Source organism: Setaria italica, chromosome IX, assembly GCF_000263155.2.
Source record: "Setaria italica strain Yugu1 chromosome IX, Setaria_italica_v2.0, whole genome shotgun sequence".
NCBI classification, from domain to species: Eukaryota; Viridiplantae; Streptophyta; class Magnoliopsida; order Poales; family Poaceae; genus Setaria; species Setaria italica.
In genome coordinates this window covers 36351661-36364217 of record NC_028458.1, presented here as the reverse complement: position 1 = coordinate 36364217, position 12557 = coordinate 36351661, and the positions used below count along the sequence as shown (strand labels likewise).

General features: G+C 46.4%; 2 protein-coding genes and 1 long non-coding RNA gene across 3 annotated transcripts; all 3 read left to right on the top strand.

The window, feature by feature from the left end:
* The first annotated feature begins 179 nt into the window (after positions 1-179).
* Positions 180-4576, top strand: LOC101763127 (probable methyltransferase PMT2). The gene is made up of 7 exons (XM_012842969.3): positions 180-400; positions 1558-2203; positions 2393-2603; positions 2709-3000; positions 3397-3762; positions 3869-3946; positions 4033-4576. The coding sequence occupies exons 2-7, from the start codon at positions 1562-1564 to the stop codon at positions 4253-4255; spliced, it is 1812 nt and encodes a 603-aa protein (XP_012698423.1). The 5' UTR covers positions 180-400; positions 1558-1561; the 3' UTR covers positions 4256-4576.
* Positions 4577-6133: 1557 nt separating this feature from the next.
* On the top strand, positions 6134-6926 carry LOC101753105 (protein WIR1A-like). The gene is made up of 2 exons (XM_004983536.2): positions 6134-6280; positions 6425-6926. Exons 1-2 carry the CDS (start codon positions 6190-6192, stop codon positions 6559-6561), a joined length of 228 nt encoding a protein of 75 aa, XP_004983593.1. The 5' UTR covers positions 6134-6189; the 3' UTR covers positions 6562-6926.
* A 1972-nt stretch (positions 6927-8898) lies between these two features.
* On the top strand, positions 8899-9608 carry LOC105913576. The gene is made up of 2 exons (XR_001162970.2): positions 8899-9064; positions 9205-9608. It is a non-coding gene; the product is annotated as an uncharacterized LOC105913576 (long non-coding RNA).
* Positions 9609-12557: the final 2949 nt, after the last annotated feature.

Here is a 12557-nt window from a genome sequence, read left to right as displayed (position 1 = left end):
AGATGGCGACATGGCGTGGTGCTTGGCCGTGTGCCACACCGCGAGGCAGAGGCGCGTGGGCAACTGACCAGGAAGACACGTCTGCAACCAACCGAACCAACTCAATTCTCGGTCGGGCCAAGCCACGCCAAGCAGGACCGGCTCGCCTCCTCGTCCATTCCCGCCGCGTCCGCCTCGACACAGCGATTTCTCGGAGGGGAGGGGAACACCGCCACACGACGACTCGCTCCATGACGCCGCGCTGCCGCAGCAGCAGCGCGCGTCAATAGAAAGTCAAAGCCGCAGCGCGCCGGCCGCGACCAACCCCACCAAATCCCCAGCGCCCTGTCCGCCCGCCGCAGGCGCGGAGAGCTTGAAGCCGTCCCCGCCGCCGCCGCCGCCGCCCCCTGCAGAGAGAGAGGTTTGCTTCCTCCTCCCGCGCCCCTACGATTTGAAATTCGATCCGGCTGGTTTGGCTCTTCGGCTGCCCCGGCTGTGGGGTTCTAGCTGTAGCTCCGCCGTTGTTTATGCGATTCGCCTTGCTTTGGTTCTGTTCTTGCTTCGATCCGCCTAGCGTCGTGCGGTGCGTGTGGTTGGGGTTGGTAATTGTAGCCTAGCGTAGTCGCTTAGGCATCGCTCAGGGGCTACTGCCACTGCTGTGTTGTTGCCGTTCCAATCGGGGTTATGTTGGGATCGATCACTGCCAAGCAATCATCCGCAATTTGTGCTTGTGTACCTCCGATTCGAATTTCATGGATCATCGACGGGTAGATTAGTTCATGGCTTCGTGCTATTTTAAAAGTGAAAATCTCCTGGATGGACTGACTGCTAGCTTCAGGGCTAAACAAAGCATATAGGGATCCCATATGGTTAGGCGTAGTCACATGGATGATGTTGATGCACATGGCAGAGTGCCAAACATGGTGCTCAGAACTAGTGTGCTGGCTTTGCTGGGTAGATTATCATTTATCGTTATCCCAAGAAGCTTCTCTCGCTGAATTTAAGCATACGTGGGACTTGGCATCTCAAATCATCGTCTGATAACATGCGTTTGATAGTATGATAAGCTGATTCACTAGTTTATTGTCAGAACCACCCTGTTAGAGCAAGAGCAAAGTCAAAGAGATGACACCTCACATAAGATCCAGATCTAATACTTAGTTCATGGTTCATTTCATTTGCCTGTAGTTTGTCTTTTGGAAATCTAATTTATTAGGCATTGGTATCTTGTTCATAGGGTCACCACAAATGCCGGCTGCATTGCCTAATGATTTTCCCGTGACAATATTGGATTTATGAGGGGCTTAAGTTATCACCTGTTAATATTTATTCTGGCCCTAACAGCCCAATTCACTAATTTATTATTGACCACGGTCTGTGGGAACAAGAGCAGGATCAGGGGGAGCATGCCTCATCTAAAAATTTCAGATCTAGTTACTGTTACATTTGATTGATTGATCCATCACTTGTGTTTCTGACGTCTCATTTGTTTGATCTGAATATCTTGTTAGTCACTGTATACCACAAGTGGTCCAAAACATTTGAAGTCACCTAATGTTTTTGCTGTTGATGATTCAGATTCATGAGGGGCTCAAGAATGAATCCAGGCGACCGTAGAACGCGGAGCACGATGACAATAGTAATTGTGATGGGTTTGTGCTGCTTCTTTTACATATTAGGTGCTTGGCAGAAAAGTGGGACAGGAAGGGGTGATAGTATAGCCTTGAGGGTCAACCAAGAAACCGACTGTACAATCTTGCCAAATTTGCACTTTGAGACCCATCATAGCCTAAGTGGTGCCAATCCATTGATCATGACCAATAAAGTGATTGAGCCATGCCACATCCGATACAGTGACTATACTCCTTGTCAAGACCAGAACCGAGCAATGGCCTTTCCTAGAGAAAATATGACATACAGAGAAAGGCATTGCCCTGCAGAGAATGAGAAACTGCACTGTCTAATCCCAGCACCAAAAGGCTATGTCACCCCTTTCCCTTGGCCCAAGAGCCGTGACTATGTCCCGTTTGCGAATGCTCCCTATAAGAGTCTGACAGTCGAGAAAGCTGTTAAGAACTGGATCCAGTTTCAGGGAGATGTGTTCAAATTCCCAGGAGGTGGGACAATGTTTCCCAATGGAGCAAATGCTTACCTTGACGAACTTGCATCCATCATCCCACTTGCTGATGGTACCATCAGAACTGCACTTGATACTGGATGTGGGGTATGTCCTCTAACTAAATTTTGTTACCATTTACTCTCTTGACAATGTGCTAGCATATAGCTAATATACTTCATAGTTCCAAGGAAATTAGATGTTAGTCTTAGAAGACTTCTCTGCATCTTCACATAAATTTACTTTAATATCTTGATCCCCTCCATAGCTGGGAGTAACATTTCTGGTAACGTACAGGTTGCAAGCTTTGGAGCTTACCTAATGGATAGGAATATATTAACCATGTCATTTGCACCCCGAGACTCACATGAAGCTCAGGTTCAATTTGCTTTGGAGCGAGGTGTTCCTGCAGTAATTGGAGTACTGGGAACTATAAAGCTCCCATACCCCTCTAGATCTTTTGATATGGCCCATTGCTCCCGCTGCTTGATCCCATGGGAATCAAATGGTGAGTAGTATCAAATATTCATATTCCTAAGACTGCAATATTTGTGCCGACCTTTTCGTTTTTATATGTAATGACTAATGAGCTATATTATTTTCCTTCCTGCAGGCGGGATGTACATGATGGAAGTAGACCGGGTTCTGAGGCCTGGGGGTTATTGGATACTTTCTGGACCTCCTATCAATTGGAATAAATACTACCAAACGTGGAAAAGGTCTAAACAAGACGCAGAGGAAGATCAGCAAAGAATTGAAAACATTGCTAAAATGCTTTGCTGGGACAAAATCCATGAGAAGGAGGATATTGCTATTTGGCAGAAAAAAGTAAATTCACATTCATGCCATCAAATGAGTGGTCATGCTAGCAATATGTGCAAAGTTCAAGATGCAGATGACGTCTGGTATGGCCTCTGTTCATACAAAGTTATGCACTCTTTAAGTCATCTGAAAGCTTTATTTGCATGTTTGCAACTTCTATTGTCATGTGAACTTGACTAAGCCATAGTCATACACAGCTACAAAATCCTCATAAGAAAATCCATACATATAAGAGTTAATATATTGACGCGGCAAAATATTATAGGTTTTGTAGGGCAAGTTGAGATGAGTAGTGATTGCATATTACAACAATTATTACTGATACATGCAGATATGCTCTTCATAGTGGAAGCAACACATGTTGCTTTTCTGGGAATCACTTCTAGCTTTGGACTTCTAGCTTTGGTCAATTTCCTATACTCTGATAGTCTGATTACACCAGTTTCTGATTCTGTTTTATATTTTGTTTCTCATTTTAGGTATAAGAAAATGGAATCTTGTATAACACCTCCCAGAGAGGCAGCACAATTAAAGAAGTTTCCAGAGAGACTATCTGCCATCCCTCCCAGAATTCTGGAAGGCCATGCCCCAGGTGTTACAGAAGAAGGCTATGAGGAGGATAGTAAGTTGTGGAGGAAGCATGTCAATACTTACAAGAGGGTGAACAAGCTGATAGGTTCTTTGAGGTACAGGAATATTATGGACATGAATGCAGGCCTTGGAAGTTTTGCTGCAGCCCTTGATTCTCCCAGGTCCTGGGTGATGAACGTTGTGCCCACTATATCAGAGAGGAACACTCTTGGTATCATCTATGAGCGAGGTCTCATCGGCATATACCATGATTGGTGTGTTTTGATGCTTTATGATCTGTCATGCACTGTCAAATGAGATACTTGTATAGTTGTATGAAAACTGATCCTGTGTTCTTTGTGATGTTGTCATCATTGGCAGGTGTGAAGCCTTCTCTACATACCCTAGGACATATGACCTGATACATGGCTATGGCATCTTCAGTTTATATCAGAACAAGTAGGTGTTCTCTGTTCTTTCATCCATCTTGGTAATACAAAGGCAAATCATGTTGTCCGTTAATATGTTTATGTCAAAATCGGTAGGTGTGATGTGGAAGACATTCTTCTGGAGATGGATAGGATTTTACGGCCCGAGGGTGCAGTCATACTTCGGGACAGTGTTGATGTACTGAACAAGGTTAGAAGCACAGTGGGGGGGATGCGGTGGAAGTCCAAGTTACTTGATCACGAAGATGGCCCTCACGTTCCTGAGAAGATTTTAATTTCAGTGAAAGAGTATTGGGTTGGCGGCGAAGAGAACAGTTGATAGATACAGAATCCCTGATGTTGATGATACTTTATGACAGCATCTTTCACTGTGATGCGAACCCCTGATGCTGTTCTGCCAGTGCATAGATACTCCATACATATAGTGCAACAGACCCAGACCTCGCCATTCGCCCCATAGACGATCAGGATTTGGGCATCCTATTCTTTTTTGTTGTGCATATTTAGTACCAGAGCATTAACGGAAACTTTGGCGATTTGCCAATACATGTTTTATAGGTAAACGACAATAACTTAACACGCTTCATTGTGTGGAGATTCGTTTTACAGATGTATACAGAAAATTTTCTTTTACTGTTTCTGCACGCTGTCTTTTGAAGATGAGATAATTTTGAATGTCCATATGCAGCGTTTTTCTGCATTAGCTGATAAGGTGTTACAAAGACCGAATTTTTCTTGAGGTGATGATCTATCTTGGGCACTTCCACTTAGCTAGATTTGCCTGCCTTTGCGGATCGTATGGTGGATCATGCAGTAGTGGATATTTCTTTTCCTTTTCTTTAATAAGAGCTCTCATGAATCACTTAGGGAGTGTTTGGTTACCGGACTAAAGCTTAGTCCATGTCACATCGAATGTTTACATACTAATTAATTAGAAGTATTAAACGTAGACTAATTACAAAATCAATTGCACATATGGAGACTAATTCACAAGATGAATCTATTAAGCCTAATTAATCCATGATTAACATACATTTACTGTAGCATCACATTGTCAAATCATGGACTAATTAGGCTTAATAGATTCGTCTCACAAATTAGTCTCTCACAAATTAGTCTCCATCTGTGCAATTAGTTTTATAATTAACATATATTTAATACTCCTAATTAGTATCTAAATATTCGATGTGACATGAACTAAACTTTGGACTAAGGGAGTATTGATACCCCTGCTAAACTTTAGTACCTACCACATCGGATGTTTGGATATTGATTAGGAGTATTAAACATAGTCTAATTATAAAACTAATTGCACAAATGGAGTCTAATTTACGAGACGAATTTATTAAGCCTAATTAGTCCATGATTTGACAATGTGGTGCTACATTAACCAATTACTAATGATGGATTAATTATCCTTAATAGATTCATCTCGCGAATTAGACTCCTTCTGTACAATTAGTTTTGTAATTAGCTCATCTTTAGTCCTCCTAATTAGCATCCGAACATCCGATGTGACCCTACACCTCGTATCCAAACACCCCCTAAATAACTAAACAGGCCCTTAGAAACATTGTACACGAAAGAGATCATACTGATCCCACGATACAAGTCGCAGCGCCTCGATAACAGGCTAGAGCATTTGAGCAAAAGAACCTAACCCTGTCCCCCAGAATCCAAACTTTGGCACTATGCAAAAAGAAGATTCCTTGTCACATCAAACTTGCGGTACATATACGGAGTACTAAATGTTGACGAAATTAAAAAATAATTGCACAGTTTGGTTGTACTTTGCGAGACGAATCTTTTGAGCCTAATTAGTCAATATATGGACAATAATTCACAAATACAAACGAAACAAAACGCTACACGCTACATTGTGCTACAGTGCCGTACAATAATTTTGATGGTGCCAACTTCGCCGAACTAAACAAGGCCCTAATAGGTACAGAAGCACTACGGATTCTTGCATCCTTTGTGATCCTGCAGACCTGTAGTAGTGGACGTTGCCGCAAGTCTGCAGCTAGTCACGCCCCCCAGGACTGACCGATGAGGGCGACGACAGCAGCGTCGCTCTCCTTGACCTGGAGGCGGATCGGGGTTGACTCGAGGTCCACGCCTTGGCGAATGGCAGCAGCGGAGGCGTGGAGGCGGAGCCTGTGTGCTAGGAAGGCTGTCCTCTCTCTATATAAAGGCTCGGCAAATCGTGCGCATCATCCTGCACAAGTGCAGAGCAGAGGAGCGGCAGAGGAGATGGCGAAGCAGCAGCAGCAGCAGCTTTGCGTGGTGTTCCTGGTGGCGTTCCTCGTCGTATCTGCCATGAACGCTGTCCACGTGGACGCAGGTAGGCCGGTGCACCTTATGCTCCCTCCAGCCACGCACTAGCAGCAGCAGAAGTTTTATGCCGGCACGATTCATTCGATTACGAGGGTGGTGTGCGTCATTTCCTTGTGATTGCAAACTAACTGACCGTGGGTGATGCGCACAGGGAGGGCGCTGGCGCAGGTGAGCTACGGAGCCCTGATCCCCGGCGGCACACCGTCCGTGCCTCGTGGCCAGCCGTACTCTGGCAGCGGGTGCGCCAAGATCTACGGATGTAAACCACCTCCGGCTGGGGCGCCATGATCCCGCGACTGATAATTTCCGGTGCAGACCAAGACGCCTACGACTACGAGAATGGCGAGTCGGAATAAATAGAATAGCTAGCCCAAAGCTATAATTACATGGTGGCTGTACCGTGTTGTAGGTGCATGTGCGCGCGCGCCTAGATGACTAGATCCTGGGATGGTGCTACAGAAATAGTAATGACTGTCGGACCATCACCGCCGATTTAAATGCTCCACAACCCATCTAACTTAAAACCGGCCGCCGGTTGGTATTGTAACTCGACGGGATAGCATCACCGCTAGACTTTAAGACGCACCGGCGGTGGAAGTGGGTTGCAGACCTGAAAAAACAGTTGAATGGAGTTAAATTTGTCTCGCGTCCGACACCTCCCTCTAACTTGCGTACCCCTCTCTCTCTCTATCCCCCCTCTCTCTGACTCGCCCCTCCTCTCTCTCTTGATGTCTCCTCTCTGCCCCTCCTCTCTCTCTCGATCTCCTCTTCAGCGCCGGGCGGCGGATCCCCCTTTCCTTCTGCCACCACTCCCCTTCCCCCTCCGCTTGCGCCTCACTGGTAGTGACCCTTTCCTTCTGCCACCTCTCCCCTTCCCCCTCCGCTTGCCCCTCACTGGTAGTGAGGAGCAGCGGCAGGGTGAGGAGCGACGGTGCAAGAAGGTCATGGCGAGGAGTGCAGCGGCGTGGTGGCGGGCGACGAGCGCGTCCGCGTGGGCTCAACCCCCCTCCTCTCCGATGCGCGGCCTCATCCCCCTATCTTAGATCCGACGAGTGCGGTGGCGGGCGACGAGCGCGGCGGCGTGGTGGCGGGCAGCGACGTGATGGCTCGGCAAGCGAGGCATCCAGATCCGACGACCTCCCAGGTGCGCCACCTCCCTCTGTGTGTGTGTGTGTGTGATGACGGGGCTATGGTGGCGGTCGGAGCGCGCAGCGGGGCGCGGCTGAGTAGTGCATGGCCGGGGCTGTTTTTTTGTTTTTTTTAATTTGGCTTCACTGCCGATTCTGGAAAGTCATATGACGGATCCAAAACCCGCGGTGAAAGCCGGTTTGGAGCCAACGGTAATGAAGTGTTCTGTAGCAGTGTGTGGTTATCTAGCAGGGTGCATGAATCATGCCTAGCACTTTCTCAAAATTTGTCCTTCCTCTGAGCTCGATATTCGTTCCATTCGCTCTACCTACATGGACTAAATTGAGCAGAAATTAGCTGAGCAGATATATTTGTTCTGGAAAACATGCAATGGAAATCACCAACTAGGTGGAGGCATGGAATTTTTCGTTAGGAAAAAAAAAACATGTCTAGTAACTCGAATAATACTCTGCTGCTGCGATGCGCAGAGCTGCACGGCGTCTGCTGCGGCTTCTTCTCCAGTTCTCTCCTGGAACGCCAGCACGGCATGGAGCTCCTGCATCGTGACATCACTCGTCATTCGGAGCCAATCAGGACGTTGTGGCATGGCATGGGCTGGAGGGGCCTCTGGAGCCAGATCTCGGGCCGGCCTGCCGTCGAGCGGAATTTGCCTTCGACGGCCTACCGCTAGATCCATAGGCAGCCCGTAATTTGAACCGCATGTAGAAAGGCAAGCCGAGATGTCCAAAAAAAATTGTTTTATAGCAGTGGGCACGGATCATCTGATCCTAATTTCGATCTGGTTTAATAAGTGGAATGTCTTCGTCCATCACCCCACTAATACTATATAAACTTGACGGACCGGATCACTAAGTGACTTTATTTTTCAAACTAGACATTTTACAAGAGGCTGTCACAATTGACGGGTCAGTCGCAACGCAATTCACAGAAGTGGGGCACTTAGGTCGCAACGCAATTCACAGAAGTGGGGCACTTAGGGAGTGTTTTATTCCCACATGCTAAAGTTTAGTCCCGTCACATTGAAAGTTTAGATACTAATTATGAGTATTAAATATAGACTATTTACAAAACTCATGGTATAGATGAACGCTAAACGGCGAGACGAATCTATTAAACCTAATTAGTTCATGATTTGACAATGTGCTGCTACAGTAATAATTTGCTAATGATGGATTAATTAGGCTTAATAGATTCATCTCGCCATTTAGCCTCCATCTATGCAATTAGTTTTATAATTAACTCATATTTAGTCCTTCTAATTAGCCTCCAAATATTTGATGTGACATGAACTAAATATTAAATATCAGCTCAAACACCCTCAGCTTTGCAAATTCGGCCCCCCTTGATTTGACGTTGAGTCAGGTCCACGGCAGGCGTCTTGCGGTGCGCGTGGAGGCTGGAGGCTCTCCCTCGGAAAAATGCCATACCGCTCCCTTGGCCTTCCCAGTTCCCACTATAAAAAGCCGGAGCGCAGCTTGCGCATCCGTCCCACGGAGCTGAGCGGCTCGAGAGAGGCAGCAAGCCTTAGGTGAGAAGAGAGAACGGAGAAGTGAGATGGAGAAGCGGCCTCTTGGCATGGCGGTGTTCCTGATGGCCTTCCTTGTCATCTCCGGCATGCACACTGCCCCAGCCCAGGCAGCAGGTGCGTGTGTTATTTCCACATCCTGAAACTAATTCGAACTGTCAAGATAACTTTAAAAGCATCTCCGTACGAGGTTCGATGAACCCAGGCAGCAGGTTTTTGGCTTTTGTGATTAACCATGCGTGCGGTCGTGCCTGCAGGACGGATTATCAGCCGCGGGTCGATGAACCCAAACATTCCCCACGATTCTCCGCTGGACCCGAACAAGGCCGGCGATCCGTACCCCGGTCGTGGCCGTGCGTGCACAAGTATCTACCACTGCCATGGTGCAGCAGAGCCATGAGCGTGAAGAATGAGCCTTGGAACTTGAAGAAAGAATAACGCTGGAACAGCTTTGTCTCCCGAGATCATCCTCGGTTGAAATAGAACAAGACAGCCAGGAAACGTATCCTAGTCGTGTATCAAGTGAATGATGTTCTAGTCGTGTAGTATCTACTTGTGTATGTTTGCTGTGTGCATGTGCTGAAATCCGGTGATCCAGGCAAATTATCAAGTTCCAGTGAAACAAGTGAACGTGCTGTAAAATTAAAGCTTTCAAATTTCACCTGTCGTCTCTCATACAACTCGGGGACATCTGACGCGTCAATCCCGTTGAGTGTGTCGATGGCTTGAACTGAATTCTGATCGGCGCTTAGGCAGTTCGCCGTGCAGATGCAGTTGTGCAGTGGCTTGCAGGCAGAAGTGTTCCTTGCTCTGCGCCAGCTCAGCTTGGAGAAGACTACTTGGTGTGACCGGAAAAACTTCCTGAATTTCCGTGTTCCAGAGCCCAAACGGACTTCAGGCGAAAGGCTGAAAGAGGCCAAAACTAAGTGCCCAAACGACCTGCTCGCTGTCTCGCACTCTCGCTGAAGGTACTTGGCGCCATAAGCCATTCACGGCAGACTGAATTACATGCTTTGTGATTTGTAAAAAAAGTTATATGCTTTGTCATGTACCGTTGCCAAATTCTATTACAACGAACCTCTTTCCAACGGGAAAATTGGATCTATACCGTCGAAAGAACCAATCTTTAGATATATACCATCGAAAGATTCAACTTTAGATATATACCATCGAAAGATTCAACTTTGTTAGCAGCTTACTGTTATCTCCATGTTAACTGTGACTATTCCACCCTTCCTAAGACAAGATATGCCCTTTCATTCTATTGGCTATTTTTTGCCTTGTATAAATCTTCTCAATGATCTCTAATATTATCCATCAATTAGGAAGGTCTTTGTAATCTTTAATTCAATTGTTGAAGCATTCTTCTTAGTTAGCTCGGGAGAAGCACCGAAGCAGGAAGGGCAGGAGCAGAGAGCAGTGATAGGTCACGCGAGCGAACGGGGATCCGCAGGCGGTGATGGAGGTAGCGGTGTTGGAGAAGGCGAGGTAGTCGACGTATGTATAGCGCAGCTCGAGGTGGGCATCCTGCCACTCCCCATCTTCTTGGTAATGCTGATCTCCGGTATGCTGGTGCCTGAACCTCAGCTTTGGCTTTCGTCAAATTCTACATGGCCATTTCCACCAGACGTGATCACTGCCATCACGTTCTAGCAACAGATGCCACCGTGGGTGCATCTCTTTCCTCATCAGATCCCTTCCATTAGACCATCGTGCCACCGGCTGCCACCATGACATCGTGGCACTCGGCGCTTCTTCTTCTTTTAAACGGCTCGGTTCTTCTACTACTTTGGCTGGCCAATCTCTCGAACTTTACCATACCTCATCACGTCATGCCAATATAGCAGAAAGAATGGACCGTAGCTTTTACATTTCCATCCAACTACCAGCAAAGCATGCAGATTGCAGCCCCTGCTGTGCATCCGTTCTGTGGTTGCCCATAACTATGGGCGCATCGATGGGTATTGGAGGCGAGCTCACCCATAGATAGGGCAACCGCCCCAGCTCGCCAAAAGGGTGGGTCCACCCCTGCCGCGGCATGTGCGAGCAGCACCCGCGAGTTACGAGCGGCAGAGGCCATCGGGGGATCGTCGCTAGGGAGAACGCACCCGTAGTTTTGGCCGGAGGGTAAAATTGGAATACCGAAAATGTTTAATCAGCAAAAAAAATAAGAGAGAACCAAGCGATTCCATCGACGGAAGGTAACGGAGTGCTAGATAGTTGTGATGCTAAGTATCTAAAGTAAAATTTTTTGATGGTAAATATCTAAACATTGGTTCTTTAGCGGTATAGGTCCAATTTTCCCCAACCCAATCCGTTGCCTGTTACTGTTACTTATTCAAAAAAATTCATTGCCTGACACATGTGCATCGTTGACCGTGCCAAAAGGTTTCTCAATCCATTTACGTCCCCGACGGTCATGTTGAGGTGGAGCTGGGCTGTGGGCTCCCGGCATGGATGTTCTTTTTTTCCCTTTTTTTTTATTGATAAAACGCCGTGGAGGCTTGAAGCTTGTGATGGGCATCCCACTGTCCCACAGCCAGCGCGGAGTCCATCGAGACAGGCAGCCGGGCGAGCGAGCGACTGGCGACTGCTGGGGTCAGGACTCGGGTGCAATTGAGGGTCTGTTTGGCAACTAGGTGTTAATTAGAAGTATTAAACATAAGTTAATTACAAAACTAATTGCACAGATGGAGTGTAATTTATGAGACGAATCTATTAAGCCTAATTAGTCCACGATTTGATAATGTGGTGCTACAGTAACCATTTGCTAATGATGGATTAATTAGGCTTAATAGATTCATCTCGCGAATTAGCACAAGATTCTGCAATTAGTTTTATAATTAGCTCATACTTAGTTCTCCTAATTAGCATCCGAACATCCGATGTGACACTGTTAAAGTTTAACATCTCGTATCCAAACACGTCCTGAGATGGGGAAGCAGCGGGCCCTGTCTCTTGGCAGGGTGTTCCTGATGGGCCTCCTCGCCATGTCCGGTTGTCCGCCATGCACGCTGTCCCAGCCGAGGCCAGCAAGTGGGGAGGTGGGTTCTCTTCCGCAGCAGTTTCCGCTCCATCCGATGGCAGCGAATATTTTACAATTTTGAAAGCATTTTGTGAATGTAAACCTTCGTATTTTTTTTTTATAGGTGTTTGATACGGGGTGTTAAATTTTATGAGTGTCACATCGGATGTTCGGATGCTAATTAGAAGACTATATATGAGCTAATTATAAAACTAATTGCATAATCCCTACACTAATTTGCGAGACGAATCTATTGAGTCTAATTAATCCACCATTAGCACATGTTTACTGTAGCAGCACATTGTCAAATTATGAACTAATTAGGATTAATAGATTCGTCTCGCGAATTAGACTCCATCTATGCAATGAGTTTTGTAAATAGTCTATGTTTAATACTCCTAATTAGTATCTAAACATCCGATGTGATAGGTTCTTAAACCTTAGAAGGTGTATCCAAACACCCCCTTAAAACACCCCCAAATGTCCCATACCTGCAAAGGTTTCATAAAGTTAAGTTCATTAAAATCAATTGTGCACACTAAGGCCTGGTTTGGTTCCGGTTGCTTATTTTTAGCACCCGTCACA